The sequence below is a fragment of the Lepidochelys kempii genome, chromosome 3, assembly GCF_965140285.1.
Source record: "Lepidochelys kempii isolate rLepKem1 chromosome 3, rLepKem1.hap1, whole genome shotgun sequence".
Classification (NCBI taxonomy): domain Eukaryota; kingdom Metazoa; phylum Chordata; order Testudines; family Cheloniidae; genus Lepidochelys; species Lepidochelys kempii.
Genome location: NC_136382.1, coordinates 208,525,083 through 208,543,161, shown reverse-complemented (window position 1 = coordinate 208,543,161; position 18,079 = coordinate 208,525,083). Strand labels below are relative to the sequence as shown.

Sequence of the window (18,079 nt, the reverse complement as noted above, 5' to 3'; positions counted from 1 at the left end):
CTCATGGGATGCCTGCCCCTTCAGCTTGGTCCTTCCTGAGAAAACCACAGCAGGCTCCTGTCCAGCCCTGCTAATTTACGTGGGCTGTTACTGCTTGGGGAAGGGATTGGCCTTGCAGGCTTTTTCCTTCTTCCTCTTTCTTGCTGCTATCAAGTTGCTTTTGCAGTTGGGGACTAGAACACGTTTTGCATTGTTTTCCTTCCACTTTGCTCAGTGGATAGTGAAAACAGTCCTTCTGCATTGGTGCGTGTTCTCAAGCAGAGAGCCGGAGGCAGACTCTCCCAGGGACGGGTAATCGCGGGAGAAGTAGGGAGTTCTGTGGCAGGGGGATTAGCTTCACAGGTCTAGCACGTCTTGCCAAGATGTTGAGGAAAGGGTGTGAAGCAAAGAGCGCACACAGTGAGAAGCAGGGCACGCAGCTAGCATAGCGATGGGTGTGGCGTATGCACCTCTGAAGATCAATAGAAGGACAGTGTAGCTTCCGGTGGTAAGACACTGGAAAAGGAGATCATCTCCATGAGACTGGTGCTGCCAAATCTTGGAATAGCAGGCTTCTGCAGACTAGCGTCATAGTTCTACGGGATTGTATTCAGTGAGGGCACCTGCTCCGTGTTATCCCCTGGGGCAGCTGGCTTGGAAGGAATCAGGCACTCAGATTTTGGCTTTCCCCCTCACTGTAGTAAATTCTGCCAAGTCTCCCAGTCCCCAGTGAGCTCAGTTGCTGCTGGCAGAGCATAATGTCACTTCCAGGATATGCTGAGGCCCCGACAGGATCCAGTTGGAAGCTGTTACAGGGAAGACTGAACTAAAACTCTTGCTGTCTATTTGCTATCTGCATTTCTCAGGATTAAGGCCTCTTCCCGTTCCCAATGCAGTGCTCTGAGTGGCGTTGGGAACTTACTTTCTGTTCTTGGACCTTCCAGCTCCCACGAAAAGACGCAGGGACCAGCATATCCTTCCTTTGCATTATCTCCCACAGCCAGTGGCTCACTGCTGTGCTTCTGTCACAGCGAAGCCAGCTTGAGTCCAAATCATACATTCGCTGCAAGACGGCTAAGGTGCAGGGTGTGTCTGTCGCTGTCGCTTCTGTTTCAAGCAGACAGAGTTCGATGATGCTGATGTACTTACGGCATGCAATTAGCCTGGGCACAGGTGTGCAGCGTGTGGATGAGCTTCCTGGTTTGCTGTGGAGAGTTCATCTTGGGGGTCTTGTGTTTGCACAAGGAGCTGGTTCTTGAGAACGTCCCCTTTATGCAACCCTCCAGGCTAGTGTCATCTCGGAAGCACATTAGACAGACTCATGTGGGTCTGACAGCAGGTCTCATCTGTTGTTGCATTCAGAGAAGTTCTGGAAGCCCATTTCAGTGGGGGAACTGTCTGCTGTAGCTTAAAAGGTAATGAGGGATTGGTTTGGAAGGACCAAGTTGTCTGAAGGGGTCCAAAGCTTTTTTTTCCCTGAGCCTTTTTATTCTTCCTGTGTCTAATCCCTTTAGAGCCTAAGGTAAACCCCTCGGCCTTTTTGTACTGCAATAACACTGTATTATATGCTTGCACTATTCTGGGCAGACCAAGCATGCAAGAAATAATTTAAAGCTTTTTTTCAGAAGAAAAGCACTGTATTATTGTGTATATAGAGATCCTGAGAGAGAATTTGAATTCTAACTCTTGTATAAAAGCATGCACTGAATACCTGTATGTAGAACACGCTGTAAATGCTGCCGAGTACTGTAAGATCCTACACTTGAAACCACAACAAATGAGCAACTTCATCTAAAAAACAAAACAGAAGCTGTGCAATGGATTCTGTGCCTTTTTTAAATCCATGTATGTTAATCCAGACAATCGGAAAAAGCTTGTATACTACCAAAACCTTATTAAAGAATCAAAGGCACAACCCTGGTGATGGTGTTTTCTTTCACCCCTTCTCCTTTAAATCTGTTGGAAGATCCTTCTGTGATGTGTCATGCTGACCCTGAGCAACAAGTGGAAGAGCTCAGTTGTTAGACAGACAGGGCTTACCCCTTTTCAAGAGCTTCTCTGTGAACCGCAGGCAAGCTGGGCTGGACTGCCCCCCAGCTGAATTCACTCTGTTTTCCCAGTAGACCCAAATGATCAGACCTCTTTGGGTCCCAGGGATGCAGTGCTGACAGCTGTTTGTGTCACTGGTGCCGCAGCGTTGTCAGCGCAGCTCGTGCGGCTGTTCTCGGCGCTCCGGCGTCAGCTGAATGAGCAGAGCGCGCGGCCAGCTGATTCAGCAGACCTCGAGTTACTCATCAGGAAAGCCCGCAGGCTCAGTTCAGTGGCCAAGGTGCTCGGCCAGGTTCATTGTTGCCAAAGCACCGTGCTGGTGCCCCATAGGAGCTACAGATAGCCTAACCTGTATGCCTGTGAGAAGGTACCAGTGCTGACCCCTAGATCAGTACAAAGATACCCCTCCTTCCGCTCTCCTTTTATGCATCGATACAAACAAGGTAACGTAGTACATTCCATATGCTTTTCGTTGTCGGCCTGTACCTTGTATCTGCGAGTTCAAACCAAACATTCTCATCCATTATCCTGCCATCCCCTGCTTCTCTTACGAGGGGTCAGTGCATCCCTGTACCCTCTCTTGGGAGTTAGTTTATGTAGTCACTCTGGGTGTTCTTGGTCCATCCTCGCAGGTCAGGAATGTGCTTATTTGGTTAGATAATACCTAGTGTGTTACTGTTCTGCCAAGGCCAGGCCTGCTTTGGTTCACCCGTCAGCTGTGCCTGGGGCTCCAGCAAGGCCGAGGCCAGCTTTAGGTTCATGTTTAACTAGTGAGCTAGGGCTGTGAGCATCTCCCCACTCCAGGAGCTCACTGAGGTGTCCGAGACAGCCAGTGTTTCATTCAGATTTGCGATCAATTTTCAGCAGGCCCAAAGGGATCAGGGTTGTTGACTTTCAGCTGATAACCTCAGGCAGTCTTGCCATGACGTGAAGAGTTTGGAGAAGACAAGACAAGAAAGATTCTGCTCCCAGTACTGTGGGGAAGGTGTGCTTACCTACCAAACCAGAGGCTGATTTCTAATACCACTCTTCCCCTGATGGCTGCAAATACCTCCTCTACTTCATAACCTGTATTGTGAGCCAAGGTGTCACTGCTGCCTTGGCGAGGTAAAGGTCACTCACCAGTATGACATGTGAGAATTTGCACCAAGTCACCGCAGGCAGAGCTGGGCGTAGATCCAAGGTCTCTACTCTGACAGTGCATCCCATGGATCCTGGTTTACCGCTCCGGGTACCTTCCCCTCATGCATGGTAGGGAAGATATCTCTCACACATAATGAATATTTTACCAGCGGGGCAGGAATCTGACACTAACCTGCACAAAGCATGTGTTCCATGCTGGAAGAGTGACGCTTGGCAGGTCTGTTGGACACTGTGTTGTTATCTCCCTTGTATGGGCTGGTCTACATAGAGGATAAGAGCGTTCTTTTCCTCTGGCTAGCGGCTCCTATCCTATAGCTGAAGTGAATGCAGTCTGCCCCATAAAGCTGCAGGCTGTGGGTTCATAACCTGGGGGGGAAGGTTGATACAAAGCTCCATTGTGTTTTCATGGGTTAAACAAGTTCCTAACTTGGCATGTTTTTCTGAAGGACAATGTGTATGAGACTTGGCTGCTCTATTAGAGAACCAAGTTCTGTCCCAGCTCTGTATAAAGTGACCTCTTGTAAGCTCTGTTACCTGTGAAAGGGGTGAATGCTAAACTGTCCCCAAGGTGATAAGGCAGTGATAAGCCGTGGGGGACAGATCTGGGTCTGGAACGTGTGGTCTCTGGGCTTGCAGTGCAATGTGGGAGTCGATCCCTCTGATTTTGCCTCCCCGGGATTGCTCGAAGGCTGGAAGTTTTCGGACCATTGTGAGATTGCCTGCAGCAGGGGCTGTGTCACTCGTGGTGACTTAGTTGTGTGCAGTGTGTGTCTGGGCAGTGTGGGGGAGGAGTTTATGCAGATCTATGGCTTCACACTGTATTTCCTAGGTTTGTCTGGCTTTGAGTCTCTTAGCAGCCTGATCTGTCCCTCACAAAGTGTTTCCTAAAGATTGAATTCCCTGTGGTTTCCAACGGTTTAAATCAAAGAGATTGAAAGGAGGGTACAGCCTGCGGCCCCAGGGAGACTCAGCCAGGCTTCTGGCATGGAGCATCTCCCCCACGCCGGGGAATCCTCCCCGCACAGAATCTCCCAGCATGGGGCGCTTTCTAGAGCTGAGCAGAAGCAGGAGGAGGCATGACAAAGACAGCCCTGCACCCTGGTAATTCTTTATTGCTGTACTGCCCAGAGGGACTGTGGCAGCAGGGTGCGCAAGCTAGGGCAGCCTTCAGGCTGCTCTAATCTATGTCTGAGGCTGATCCATCCTCCTTCGGCCCCAGCAGTGAGAAGGTGCAAAGCCTCCCCTCCCAGTCCCAATCCTGAGCCCTCTCTTCCCCCCAGCATACTGTAGAAAATCCAACCCTTTCAGTTCCATCACCCTTCTTTGCCAAGGAGACCTGGGCTCCCCGGTTCAGGTGCCCCCGGGCTGCAGTATGTTTCACAGAGCAGCGGAGATGCTGTGCCGTGCATGGGCTCTGAGGAGTCTGCCTTTTGACCAAAGTGGGTTCTGATGAAAGGTGAGACTCCCCAGCCTGAAAATCTGGAAGAAGGGATTTCTGGAAGCGCTGTAACTCAACAGCTACTGTTGGAATCAAAGGTGTCTTTGAAAATTCAAACGAGCTCAGATTTCTCGTTCCAAGTACTTTTTCTCAAAACAATAGAACTCAAAGAATGCAATGGTCCCCTTGAAACAGAGTTAAAAAATTGCAGTGGTCCTGTTGAAAGGAATCTTTGGTGCAATCTCTGGCCTGGTCTGCACTAAAGGGTGAGCTTGACATAGCTACATTGATGAGGAGTGTGAAAACCCGTCTCTGGCAACAAACCCTGCCAGTGTAGACACAGCTGTGTGGATGGAAGAATGCTTCCCTCAACGTAGCTACGGTCACTTGGGGAGGGGCTGCAGACTATGTCTATCCTACAGGGCTATGCCAGCATAGCTACGCTGGTATAGTCATGGTAGTGTAGACATACCCTGAACGACAGAGCTGCCATCAGCTCCACCTGCACGGAGCAGTCTCCCTTCCTAGAACTCAAAGGGCTTTGCAAAGGCGGGTCAGTATCATTAGCCCTGCTTTCTAGACGGGCAGAGTGAGGAGAAATGAACCACCCAGGGCGCCAGAGGCTGCTGCAGGTTTGGAAGCCAGGTCTTGGTCCTGTGCCGTGTCAGGGCTTGCCGTCACAGCCGGGCTAACTCACGCGGTTACTACGCCCCTTTCAGCTGAGTTACATGGTGCGTTCAGCCCAGGCAGTGGAGCTGGAACACTCTGAATAGTGGGGATGCTGAAAGCCAGCTCCCTTTCCCAACCACCCCCAGCCAGAGCTGGGGCCTGGAGCAGGGCCGTGTCTCCGCAAGGCAGTGGAGACCCAGACAGGGGTAAGGGGGCCAAGGCTGGGGCCACAGCTGGGAGCGGGTGCGGGGCTGGCAGCCGGGACCCCAGGCAGTGGGACAGCAGCCAGGACCCGGGGGGTGGGGGGCAGTGGATCCCCACGTAAAACCTGGCAGTGCTGCAGCACCCCCCTGTACCCCTAGTTCCTATGAGCCCAGGCTGGCTGGGGGTGGGTGGGTTAGAACTTGAGTGCTGCTTTCATGCAGTCTGGAACTCCCCTGCTTTGCAGTGAGGATGCAGGCTAACTCACTCTAATGCCTGTAATCTTCCGGTGCCTTCCCACCATCCCCCGTGTGCCCAGGCAGACAGAGGAGTTTTCCAACAATTCAGTGGGAGAGAATTGCGGAGGAGCTCAGCTGTCTGCAGCGCTAAGAGCCGTGGGATTGCTCCAAAAGTCCCAGCACCACACCCAGGGAGCACAGCACTAGTGCAGACATGGTAACTCGGGTGGGGCTTTGCAGTGTGGGTGCTCTGCCCTGGACTAGGCTAACCTGGCTGCTCAGAGCTGGGGGCCGAACACCCAAGTTAACCCTGCAGTGAAGAGACACCCTCACGATTCCTTTGGGATGTCTTTCTTTTAACAAGTCCAGGGAGTGTGAGTAACACAGGTAAGGAGATGGGTGTGCGAAAAGGATGTCTCACCACATTGTCACTGCAACCAATTCTCTTTGGGCCAGGTTTGCTGGCAGCTGATGCTGAGCACCGTTTCTTTTGGCCCAGTTCTCTCGCTGTCAGATATCTGTACTTCTTGGGGTTCTCTGCAGCAGGCATTTGAAAGGGGAAGCCAGGAAAGCACACAGGCCGCCCAGAATGGTGAGGAACACAACATAACCGTGAGCTGGACGTAGAAGGTTTCATAACCCACCCTAGCAGTCAGTTCTTGCAGGGGAAGCTATCTCCCGACTGCAGTCAGGGTGGAAAGTCAGGGAAAGGGCATGAGCCGAATGTGCAGGGTAAGAGGAAGGTCCCAGTCTGGAGAGGACACCACCCATACTTTGTGGTGTGATTGTCGGCCACGCATGCAGCCAGACCCACAAGGAAGCAGAGGTTAAAAGAAAGGGCTGAGGCATGTCTCGGCAACAGCAAGGCCGAAACTTAGAAGAGAGGGAAGGAATTGTTATTTTTCATGCTACCGTAGCACCTTGAGATCCAAATCTGGGTCGGTACCCCACTGGGCTAGGGGCTGTCCACGCAGCCCCGAGGGCTGCTTGGCTAATCCCAGAGAGGGCTGTAATGAACAGCAGGAAGGAGCTGATGGGGAGCATGGATCAGTGGGAACGTGTGCTGATCCAGGCTGGAGCATGCGCGGCTAGATGGGGCGGAGTTGTTTTTAAGTACAAAGGTGATGAGATATTAGGTACTAGCAGAGAATGAGAGAAATACCAGAGGTCTCTAGAATCGGGACCTGTGGCTGAGGAGAGAAGCTAATGCTGCAAAAGAGTGAGCTAGAGCATTAATATCCAGCCCCATTCCTGGCCCCACTGCAGCAGGGCAGTGTGCGCAGGCCCCATGGGAGGTAGAGTGTTGGGGCATTGCAATAATCCCTCTGGCCCATATAGGAGCAGCTTCAGAGAGGTGCACCCAGCTCTCTTCGCTGGTGGCCATGATGCAGGCCTTTGAGGGCAGAGGTTTAAAGAGGGAACTGGGGGATCGTCCAGCCAACAAAAGGGAAGTGGATGATCGTCCACCACTACAACCACCCACCCCCCGATCAGAGGAAATGGAACGGGGCTGGAGCAGGTGGACGTCCACAGAAATGTTTCTGGGAACAGCGTCTCTTCTCTGTGGGGAACCCAAAGCCCTGGGCAGGCTGCCAGGGCTCCTGCACTGAGGGCCTGATGCACAGCCCTGCAAAGTCACTGGAAAGACCCCTGGTGAATGCTGTTTGCACTGCAGGCCCTGTGCTCGGGAGAGCCCGCTTCAGCAAGCGAATGGAACACAGCCCTGGGCCGCAGAGCCGGCCTGGACACACATCTGCGAGGCGGTCCTCGGGCAGAAGAGCTGTCCGGGTGCATCGCCCTGTGCAGTGCCTTCAGTTCAGCAGCCGAGGCTGAGTTGACTAAGCGGTGATGGGACAGGAAGAGGGAGACGGGTCCGCATGCAAAGGCATCCGCTAGAGTCACGCTACAATTGGACCGACCTGCAGAGCCTGGGGCCTGGGAAATAACGCAGGAGAAGTGAAGCAGAGAGTCCAGAGGGCACAGAAAAGCGGGTAGGCCAGGCCAGCCGCAGGGGAGGTAGATGGGGAAAAAAGGAGGAGGCCAAGTCAAAAAAAAAAAAAAAAAAAGATACCAAAGCTTTTCCTGGGTAACAAAAATGGATAGTTGAGAGGCAAACACTCCAGACGCACTGGAGAAGGAGCTCCCCATGGCTGTGCTGGGAGTGGCTTCCCTGCAGTCTGGAACCAACGCAGAGTCTGCTTCAGATGTCTCAGGTGGAAAAAAGGGCGAAGGGTGTTTCCATTCAAGGCACATTTAGTTATTCTGTGCAGAGCCGCTGCCTGTTTGCCGGTTGGGAAGGAATTTGAGACTGTATTGTTCACGTCAACAGCTATCTGGACACTTGTCCCCGTAAAACAACCAGGAGAGATCCTTGACTCTAGCTTGATGAATGCAACTGGGTATTGCAGGCTCTTTCCAATGATTTAAACCGGGGTGTGTCAAAACAAATCAAAGCTTAAATCAAAGCAAAGCCCTCAGGGAGTGTTAACGGGAAAACCTAACAAAGACACTCGATGGGTCAGCCTTCACTAATTGCTGGTCATTTTAGCGAGGGACTGGGGAAGGGAGGAGGGGAAGCCCATGTGGCGGGAACTGGGAGTCACTGATGGGAAGGGGACACAGATAAGACAGCCAGGGAAGGGGGAGAGGAGGATGGGGATGGAAAAGCAAAAGGCCATGACAGCAGGGCCCTAACTGAGCAGTGCTGAGTGTGATAATAAGGTGCTGAACACAAATAATAGCTAAGTTTACTCCAGTGAGGCCATATTCACTCTTTGCTGTTTGTGCAAACCTCACGTTGGAACCGGGGTTGGGGTGGCGAGGGGGAGTCCTCGATGGAATGAAGGATGGGTGCAGTCCTAAATTTATACCGGGCTGTCATTCAGGCTGGAGAACAAGTTTGATGCCCTAGGTGACACTGATGAGCAGGTGTATAGGAGACTGCCCGATGACAAGGAAATGGTTTTGGAGGGTTGCTTTGCCTCTCACCTGTACCCTGTTCTAAGGAAGGCTGGTTCATGGGCATGAAGAGAGATATGTGCCACGTGACCCTTTCCGCCGTGATTGGTGTTGTGAGATTGATGCCCATGCTCTCCTGGATACTAAGTATTTTCTTTTTCACGTCTATCTTGTTCCAGGTGTTTACACTGAACCCTTTTGAAATGAATGGTCTGCCCAAGGCGGTGCCTTTAAATTTGCCTTATCAAGACTTTAAAAGGGATGTGTCAGACTCTAGGGAAAAGCCTAGGATCATCCAGCGGATAAAGAAGGTAGACTTCTCAAACATTGTCTTGACCGCTCCTTGCAAACCACCGGAGCCCCATCTGGAACTGAATGGGGAGTGTGAGGAGGAAGAGGAGGAGGAGGAGGAGGAGGAGGAAGAAGACGAGGAAGAAGACGAGGAAGCTGGTTATTTGGGAGAAGAGATTGACATGCACAGTAGCTCCAGCAGCGATGTGAGCCAGAAAAGCACAGAGCGCAGTCAGGAAGGGGCGCCATCCACTCTGCTGGCCGATGATCAGAAAGAGTCCAAGGGCCGAGCTTCCATGGCCGATGGCGATTTAGAACTGGAGGAAGGCTCCAAAACACTGGTGTTGTTTTCACCGGGTGACATGAAGAAATCTCCACTCACAACCGACTTGGCACCAGATGTCGATCTGGGGACACTTGCTGCTTTAACGCCTCAGAGCGAGAGGCCGCAGCCCCTGGGCAGCCAGCTGGATGTGTCGGAGCCCGGGACCCTGTCCTCCGTCCTTAAGTCAGAACCAAAGCCTCCAGCAGCAGTTTCCACGACGTCCTCCCCCTTTACCAAAGTCGAGCGCACGTTTGTTCATATTGCTGAGAAGACCCATCTGAACGTCATGTCTTCCGGCGGCCAGCTGGTGAGGCATGAGGAGTACTGCCCTCCGGGCCAACTGGAAGAGATCATCCTTGAGGAGGAGCTGGAGGAGAACCTGGGGTTGGTAGAAAATGGGAGTGCGAATTCTGGTTTAGAAGGGGGAGAGATGGAAAGCTGCATGCTCTCGGTCAATCACATCGAAACCTCCTCGGAGACGGCGGGGGAGCCGCCGACACTTCCCAACGGTGTGGCCCAGTCCCCGGAGGAGAGGCTGGAGCTTAAAGGCAAAGCCGCGCTGGCATTGGATTTGGAAGAAACTGACCGGCTGGTTTCAGGAGAGCCTAGCTTAGAAAAGACCATTCTGGCGACCGAACGCCTTACGCAAACCGAGGCTCTCCTGGGAAAGGCAAAGCAGGGCCCTAGGAAACCTCTGAGTGCCAGATACAGAAGCCGGATTCCCATTTTGTTCTCTGAGGAGGACACCGGCTCAGACCAGTCGGCCTCACTCTCGGCCAAAGAGAGGCTTCACAAGAGGGCCAAGCAGCCCGACTTGGTTCGCCTAGTGATGGAGAGAAGGCAAAGCCGCCTCCTTAGACTGGCCTCTGGGGCCTCCTCCTCAGCCTCCTCCAGCGACGAGCGGAGACGTGCCTCAGAGACCCTCTCGGCCACCGGCTCAGAGGAGGACACCCATGACTCAGACGACTCTGTCCCAAGGAGGATGGGGGAGGGGAAGGCGTCCAGCCCAGGAAGAGAAGGGAAAACTTTAAGCACAAAGAGCAAAATCCCTCGGCCCATTGTGCCTGCAAGGACGTCGCCAGCAGCAGTGAAGTTCGGGAGCCCAGCAGCACCAGGCAGCTCACCGCTTGATGCAGCTCTCACCGCCAGGTCAGTCAGCGGCACGGCCCTCGCTCCTCGCCGTGCAGGTCTCCCATCCCCCATTCCCTCGGCCTGGCCGTGGGGTTCCCCCCTGTCCCCTGTTCTCTCAGCCTGGCCATGGAGGGAACCAACCCCATGTTCTCTTGGCTTGGCCGTGAGGTTCCCTCCACCAAACCTCCTTTCTCTTGGCCTGGCGATGGGGTCCCCCCCATCAATCCCCTGTTCCCTCGGCCTGGCCATGGGTGCCCCCTACCAGCCCCCCGTTCCCTCGGCCTGACCGTGGGGTTCCCGTCTCCACTTGTCTCCCTTCACATGCTCCATTTCTATTTAGGGCAAACCCAGCTGTGTTTAGCTCTCAGTTCCCAGCAGCCTGGGCCTGGCCCTGGCCCTGGAGCCCTGTGGGGCAGGGTGGCCTGGCCTGCCTACGTAGAGTTGCCAGGTGTCCGGTTTTCAACTGGAACGCCCGGTCGAAAAGGGACCCTGGCGGCTCTGCTTGGCACCACCGACTGGGCCATTAAAAATCCGGTCGGCAGCGCAACAGGGGCCCGGGCCACCCACCCTAGCGCTACACGGCTCCCGGAAGTGGCCGCCAGGGCCCTGCAGCCGCTAGGCGCACGGGCGGCCAGGGAGGCTCCGTGTGCTGCCCCCGTCCCGAGAGCCGGCTCTGCAGCTCCCATTGGCTGGGAGCTGCAGGGGCAGCGCCTGTGGGTGCAAGGGCAGCGTGTGGAGTCTCCCTGGCCGCTCAGGCACCTAGGGGCTGCAGGGACCTGGCGGCCGCTTCCGGGAGCCACAGTAAGCGCCACCAGGACCCTGCACCCCAAACCCCCTCCCACACCCCAACCCCCTGTCCCAGCCCAGAGTCCCCTCCCACACCCAATCTCCCTCCCAGAGCCTGCACCCCCCCAAAAACCCCAACCCCCTCCCCAGCCTTCTCCTGCACCCCAAACCCCACATCCCCAGCCCCACCTCAGAGCCCACCCCCCCAGCTGGAGCCCTCACACCCCCACCCCGCACCCCAACCCCCTGCCCCAGCCCGGAGCCCTTTCCTTCACCCCAAACCCCTCATTCCCAGCCCCACCCCAGAGTCCACACCCCGAGCCAGAGCCTGCACCCCCCCCACACGCTCCGAACCCCTCGGCCTCAGCCTGTAGCTCCCTCCTGCACACCCCTCATTCCTGGCCCCACTCCAGAGCTTGTTCCCCCAGCCCAGAGCCCCCCCCACACCCCTGACCCAGCCTGGAGCCTTCTCCTGCACCCGCAACCAGAGCCCTCACCCCACCCCCACCCCCCGCACCGCAACCCCCTGCCCCAGCCCAGTGAGTGATGGTGGGGGAGAGGGAGGGGGGATGGAGCCTCTGAGGAGGGGCGGGGCAGGGGCGGGGCCTCAGGCAGGGGGCGGGACAGAGGTGTTCGGTTTTGTGGGATTAGAAAGTTGGCAACCCAATGCCTATAGTTACTAGAGGGCCACATCCGCGAGGGCCCAGCACTCCCCTTGGAGCTACGTTCACAGAGCACTCCCTGTGCAGGGGGTCTGGAGCCGGGCCCGGAGCCCCACACCCTGTGCTGGGCGCAGCCGAGGGGTAGAGACCAGACAGGGCAGATGGGGCGGCGCCCTCTTCTCTGATCAGCACTGGGCTGGTGCCAAAGCGCCGTGGGGCTGGGCCCTGTTGTGCTGGCTGCCACCTGCGGGAGGCCGGGTCTCTGCCCAGAGAGCTGGCAGCCTTAGGTGACGCGACCTGGGAAGGGCTGGGGACAGCAGACACCAAGCGCAGTGGCATGGAGGCAGAGGGCTCTTGTCATCACACGAGCAAGGATTGGCTTTGCTGCCTGCCCATCCCGCTACCGGCCCATTTCTCCCACCCCCCCATGGCCTGGCTTCCCCACCTGCCCTCCCACCCCATGGCCTAGTTTCCCCACCTGCCCCTTAGTCCATTTTCCCACCCACCTACCCCACGGTCCATCTCCCCGTCTGCCCCTGGGCCTGGCCATGAGATGCTTGCGGGTTTCCTGCAGGGCTCAGCTCCGGCACAGGGTTTTCCTGCGCCCAGCCCTGGCTCTTAACCCCAGCCTGGCCCCTCCCCGGGCCAAGCCGGGAGCCCCGCAGCCAGCCCGGCCCCAGGAGCGGCTCGGCGTTAGGTCTGAGGCAGTTCAAGAGAGAAATGCCAGCGTACGGCTCGGGCCCCTGAGACACGGCAGCCAGCTCCAGGCAGAGGCTATGCGTGCCAACGAGAGCGCCAGGCTGCCAGGGGATTGCCTAGCACCAAAGAGCCCAGAGCCTTGGGTTTACCCCCCTCATCTCCTCTCTCTCCCTGCAGGCTTCAGAGGACAGCTGGGACTGTGCCCAGTGACTCCCCACTGAAACAGATCCAGAGCCGGCTCCCTTCCTCCCCAAGTCCGGCTCCTCCTCCTCCCCCGTGGAGCTCTGCTCCCGCCTGGAGCCCCAGCCTGCCCCCACGCAACCTCAGTGCTTCCCCAAGACGGGAGAGTCCTTCGCCCTCCCGGCAGCATAGGCCAGGGTCTGCCCTTCAGCGAGTGCAACCGTCTCCCCGCCCTCAACCCCGCGTCCTGGCACGGGGGCTGCTGGGAGATCCCCCAGCCTCCCCAGGCCTGGCCAGAAAAGGACAAAGAGGGAAAACCCAGACTCAGAGCCCAGCAACCAAAGGAAGGCAAGTGGCCGCGGAAGGCAAGGCTACGGCCAGATAATGATCTTCTGCCGCCCACCCGTCAGGCTGGCTAACTCCGGCGTCTAGGGTAGACCGAGCTGCCGCCGCCCAGCCCTCCACGCCGGACCCACGAGCGGCGAGCAGCACGTCAGCGCTTCCCTCCCCCCCACGCCCGCGCCCACGCCCACGCCGTCCGGAACCAGCTGCCCCAGGGCGGAGCGCCTCTGCCCCGCCGAGGGCTCAGCCGCAGCGCACGCTTGCTATTGCAAACCACCCAGCAGAGCCTCAGGCAGCCTGCCTAGGGCCTGCCCCCCCCGCCCCCGGGCCCCTGCCCACGCCCCTTCTCCTGCTGCGTGAGCAACACCAGAGGCTCCAGTCCAGCGCGCTGACATGGGCGCTGCAGAGCGCAGCAGTCGAAGCCGGGGAAGAGGTGATGACCATGGGTGCTGCGCCCACGGGAGGAGAGGGCTCTGGGACTGGAGGGAGCTGACCCCCCTCCCCCACACACACTGTGTTGCTCCAGGGAGCCCCCCCACCCCCCACCCCCGGGCCTCCCCTGCTCTGCTTGCACTGACAGTGGTTACACCCAGCGAGCCAGGGAGCAGCCCCTTGCAGTGCTCAGCCACCTCCATCTTGGCTGGCAAACTGCCCCACGGAGGCTGTCGGGCCCAGCGTGCAGCTGAGGGGTGGGGGGGCGGGGCCCAGCCAGCCTTTCCTACTGTTGCCAGCCACGGCGCCACGCTAAAGAGGCGGGGGGGTCACCGAATGCCTTTCGTGTGGGGGCCCTTGCACCGAAACGCCTTGCGCTTTGCGGCCATGGTGCCGGGGGGCGGTGGTGGGGCTGCACAGTGGCGTTAACACTGTGGGGCGGCGGGGGCGGGAGAGACTGCTGTATCCAACAGCCAGGCAATGCTGCTCTGCAGCCAGAGACGGGCTGGCCTGTTACTGCTACAGGAGCGTATAACTCGCTGATTTGGGCAGGTGGAGTTTCCAGCTTCCTCCTCCTGCACGCTCAGCTCACTGACGCGCTGCGGGAGCACAGACCAGGTGAATGTAGTGGCAGGGTCAGATTAAGGCCTCAGCTTCGGCTGGCATGTGATCCCTGCCGACCCCCAGCTCCCTTTAAAACCCTTTTAGCCTTCATGGCTGGGAAGCAACGCTTGAAAAACATGAGCCACGTGTGACCGATGCCGCAATGTCTGCCTGAGTCTGCAGAGAGCCTGAGACAATCGCTCTGAGAAGGACAAAATGCTCTATGCATCTCAATGGGGGCAACGCCAGGCCCCACTGCTCTGGGGAGCCCTCCCTGCACCATGCCAGCACTGGGGGCTGAGAGTGGCAGAAGAATACAACACACACTGCCCACCCAGGCCTGCAGATGCACCTGGCTGCCCACATAAGTACTTGCAGACGACACAAAGATTGGTGGGGTGGTAAAGAACGATAAGGACTGGGCTGGCCTACAGCGCGCTCTGGCTCGCAGGGTACGTGAGCTCACGGCGAGAATAGGCATTAAAAAGAGCCAAATGCAAGGTCATTTTCCTGCCAACCAAGAACGTAGCTCACGGGGGGGGGGGGGTCATGTAGGGTTAAGCAGGGGAATAGCAAGTAGACACAGGGGTACAGCAGTAGCAGGGTTGCCAACACTTGCACTTTGTGTGTCTCTCCCACTAGTCGGTCTTTCCCTTGAAGCCTCCATTGCTGGAGTCATGCAAATCCCACCAGCCAGATTATTTTTTAAGACGCTCTCGAGCCCACCTGGTTTCAGACACTTTAACCCAACTGCTGCCTCCAGGACAGGACCAGCAGCCGCAGGGAAAGCCCCACACTGAATTTTTTTTTTTTTGGTCATAAATTGTAACCAATTCCGGGGGGGGCTCCTGCTTTTAGCTTTGTGACACAACATCAGTGAGCCCATAACTGGCTGCTTGGGGGGGGGCGGGGGCCCATGGCCAGGAGATGTTACACATTAGAAAGGGGTCTGACAGGAGCCACAAGCATGTTTACATGGCTGGAAACCCCCCCTGCCAGCAGCAGGCTGGCACCTTGCTCCTACCATAAACCCTGGCTGCCCAGGAGCGTCTACTGCCTCCGGGCTGGGAGAGCCACTCCGGGCCTAGGCAGGGGGCCAGAAGCTGGGACGTGGGAGGCTGTGCGGGGAGGGGAAAAGCTCTGGTGAGCGGCAGAGACGGCACCAAGGCTAGGCGAGCCGAGGCAGCGCGAGGGCAGAAGGGCCTTACACCCCAGAGCCGGAGCTGATGTCTCCAGCTGTGTGGGCAGGCAGGGGAGGGCGCATTTGGCTGGCTGCTTTGCAGACCCAAGGGCAAAGGTGTTTCTACTGCAGTCACAGCGTGGGTCGGTGGCAGAGCAGAGAGCCAGCTGCAGCCTGGAGCGGGGAAGCCCCAGCTCTTCATCAAGCCTGTGACCTAACAACGGTCAGCAAGCAGGCCTGCTGCAGGCAGGCCTACTGCTTGCCCCAGCAAAAGCGGGGGGCCAGGGGGTGAAGGGTCTTACTCATGCAGCATTGCCTGGTGACGTGAGTGTGAACGGCAAAAAGCCTACTTGTGTACCCACGCGTGTGAGCGGCCCTGGGGCAGCGAGGGAGTGGTACTGTGGGTGACAGGCAGCAGCAGCTGGGCATTTTAAGGGTCAGGAGCTTGGTACCAGCCTCCCCAACCAGGGCCTGAAGCCTGGTGGCTGCAGCTCTTCGGGTCAGGGCAAAGCTGGTGGCGGTTGGGGGTCAGGAGCATTTTGAGCGCACGTCCCCAGAGCAGGCAGTGTGCGACTATGACTCCTCCATAAACGGGGGCAAACTAGCTGCCTCATGGGCTGCGACACCTCACATGGACACCAAGGGCAGCGGGCCGGGGCCCTGAGCCTGCTTCCTTCTCCCACTGCTTTCTACCCCTTGTAGCTTATCAAGAACATGCCATGCCCCTGGCACCAGGCTGGGCACACCCACCCAGGTAGGCAGCCTTGTCTACACACATACTTGCACGGATTTAGTTAATCTGGTGCAGTCAAACCAGTGCACACCCCGGCATGGAAACCCTTGGTTTAAGACCAGCTTACTGTGGAGTAACATAAACCTGTTCCCCAGCAACTTTAGCTAAACTGCAATCAGCCCCTTTTACAGTGGGTGGTCCCCCAGGGGCTTGCAGGGTTTTAACTAAATGGGGTTACAGTTACATTGACACCTTTAGCCCAGTGCAGCGTCTCTGTGGAGACACACCCCGGCGGGCGCAAACCCAACCCAGAGCAAAGGCAGGTTTGAACCACGAGCTGAGCGTCTGCCCCCCCCCCTCCCTGACTCCCAACTTTGCGAGCAGGCTGAGTGTCTTCCCCTGCAGAGGAGCGACCAGCCAAAAGCTACAGGCCCGCCTGCAATACAGCCAGAGCTGGGCCCTCTCTGCAGGCCTGTCCCTGGTTGGGACCTAGCCTCAATACACCCCGCGCTGGCCAGCCCTGCCCCAATGCAATCGGAAGCAGAAGCGGCTGCTTGTACTGGTGAAGCCCAGCCTGCATGGCAGTGGGGCTTGCTCTGCTACAGGCCGACCCCAGGACACTAGCTGTCCGGGCCTGGGGTCATTGCCCCCGGGGCATGAGGAACCCCACATCTAGGGCCCACAGCTGGCAAGCGTTGTAGGGGTTGGCTGTGTACACACAGCGCTAGGTGGATGCTGCTTTTCATCTGCACCATGTCACACCCTCCACCACTGCAAAGCTGCTAAAATGGGGGCTAGTTCCCCCCGCCCCTCCAGAGACGGGCTCCGCAGCAGCGTGGGGGCCGCTAGGGCTCCCTTGTGTGTGGCCAGAAGCCTGCCTTGGGGCCCCCACGGCGTGTGCGCTATTCCCTGCATCTTTCCCGACCTGCTTTCCTCCTGGAGGGGGCTGCCCATTCAGTCCCTCTTGCCTGTTGTGGGGTTTAAGGGAGGTCAGACCCCCACAGATCTTTAGTCCCTCTCTAGCCAGCCCCTGGGGCCAGCACTGCCTTAGGCAGGGTGGGGGGTGCTTGCAGAAAAAACAAGGATTTTTCCTCCCTTTTGTTCACACAGCTGTAAATAAAACAGTCACACGCTGTACATTTAATGCACCCTCAGCCCACGGTCCAGAGCCAGGAGAGAGGCTGCTGCTGCTGAATTCATGGCTCTATTCTGCCCTTTGGAAATCAAACCTTTCCCCCGAGGAATGAAGGTTAAGGGCTGCCCCCCGAGCTGCGAGCTCAGCACCCGTGCCAGCTGGGCCGCGAGGGGGGTAGCTGCAGGGGGACAGCGGGGTGCTCTTTGGCAGATATGGGGGTCTTGCCCCCCAGGTTGTGCTGCCACTTACACCATGGAAAATGAAACCCTCTCCTCCCCCTTACACCCCCTTTCCACTGGAGCGCGCGGCTGCAGGAAGAGACAGGCCGTGGCCCGGCAGGCCCTGTCTTCCTATAGTGCAGGCAGGGAGCATACACGGGGCTCAGGGGGACTGTGAGGCAAAGCCAGGGAAACAGTATCTTTGGAAACAGGCATCACTGCCCCAGTGCTGTATTACGTGCCCTGGGCCGGTCCGTGCCGAAACGCTGGCAGCTTTGCAGAGCGCTGTCTGAAGCGAGGGCCCGTGGCTCTTAACTGTGGACGCTATACCTGGAGCAACTCTGTTCATTTCCTTCTTCTCTGACTCAGCCAAGCAAAGGTCTCTGCTGCCCGGTCCTGTCTGCCTGGCCCTGCTCCCGGGGCCCCCGGGGCCCCCTCCCCCAGTTCTGCGCATTCTTTAGGAAAGCCACTCGAGAATGTTTACACGTTGCAATAGAATGTACAACTACCACCAGGGACGGCGACGCTGGCCTAGCTGCATGGCAAATGTCTCAGCCATCACCCTGGCATGCGTCACAGAGACCCTGGCTGAGTACAAATCCACCTGCCACCCGCCAGATCATGGCCTGGACCATCTGATGATGCATCAGACGCAGCTGTCATTATTAGATTTGTTCTGAAAAGGG

At 57.2% G+C, this 18,079-nt stretch overlaps 1 protein-coding gene across 2 annotated transcripts in view; it reads left to right on the top strand.

Annotated features, from left to right (window-relative positions):
• The window catches only part of TTBK1 (tau tubulin kinase 1), a 156,666-nt gene extending 142,807 nt beyond the window's left edge, over window positions 1-13,859 (top strand). For both annotated transcript variants that reach the window (XM_078852376.1, XM_073339827.2), the window contains 2 exons: window positions 8,856-10,441; window positions 12,748-13,859. In XM_078852376.1, the coding sequence (XP_078708502.1) occupies window positions 8,856-10,441; window positions 12,748-13,135 (1,974 nt within the window). In that variant the 3' untranslated portion in view covers window positions 13,136-13,859. The remainder of the gene's footprint in view (window positions 1-8,855; window positions 10,442-12,747) is intronic.
• Window positions 13,860-18,079: the final 4,220 nt, after the last annotated feature.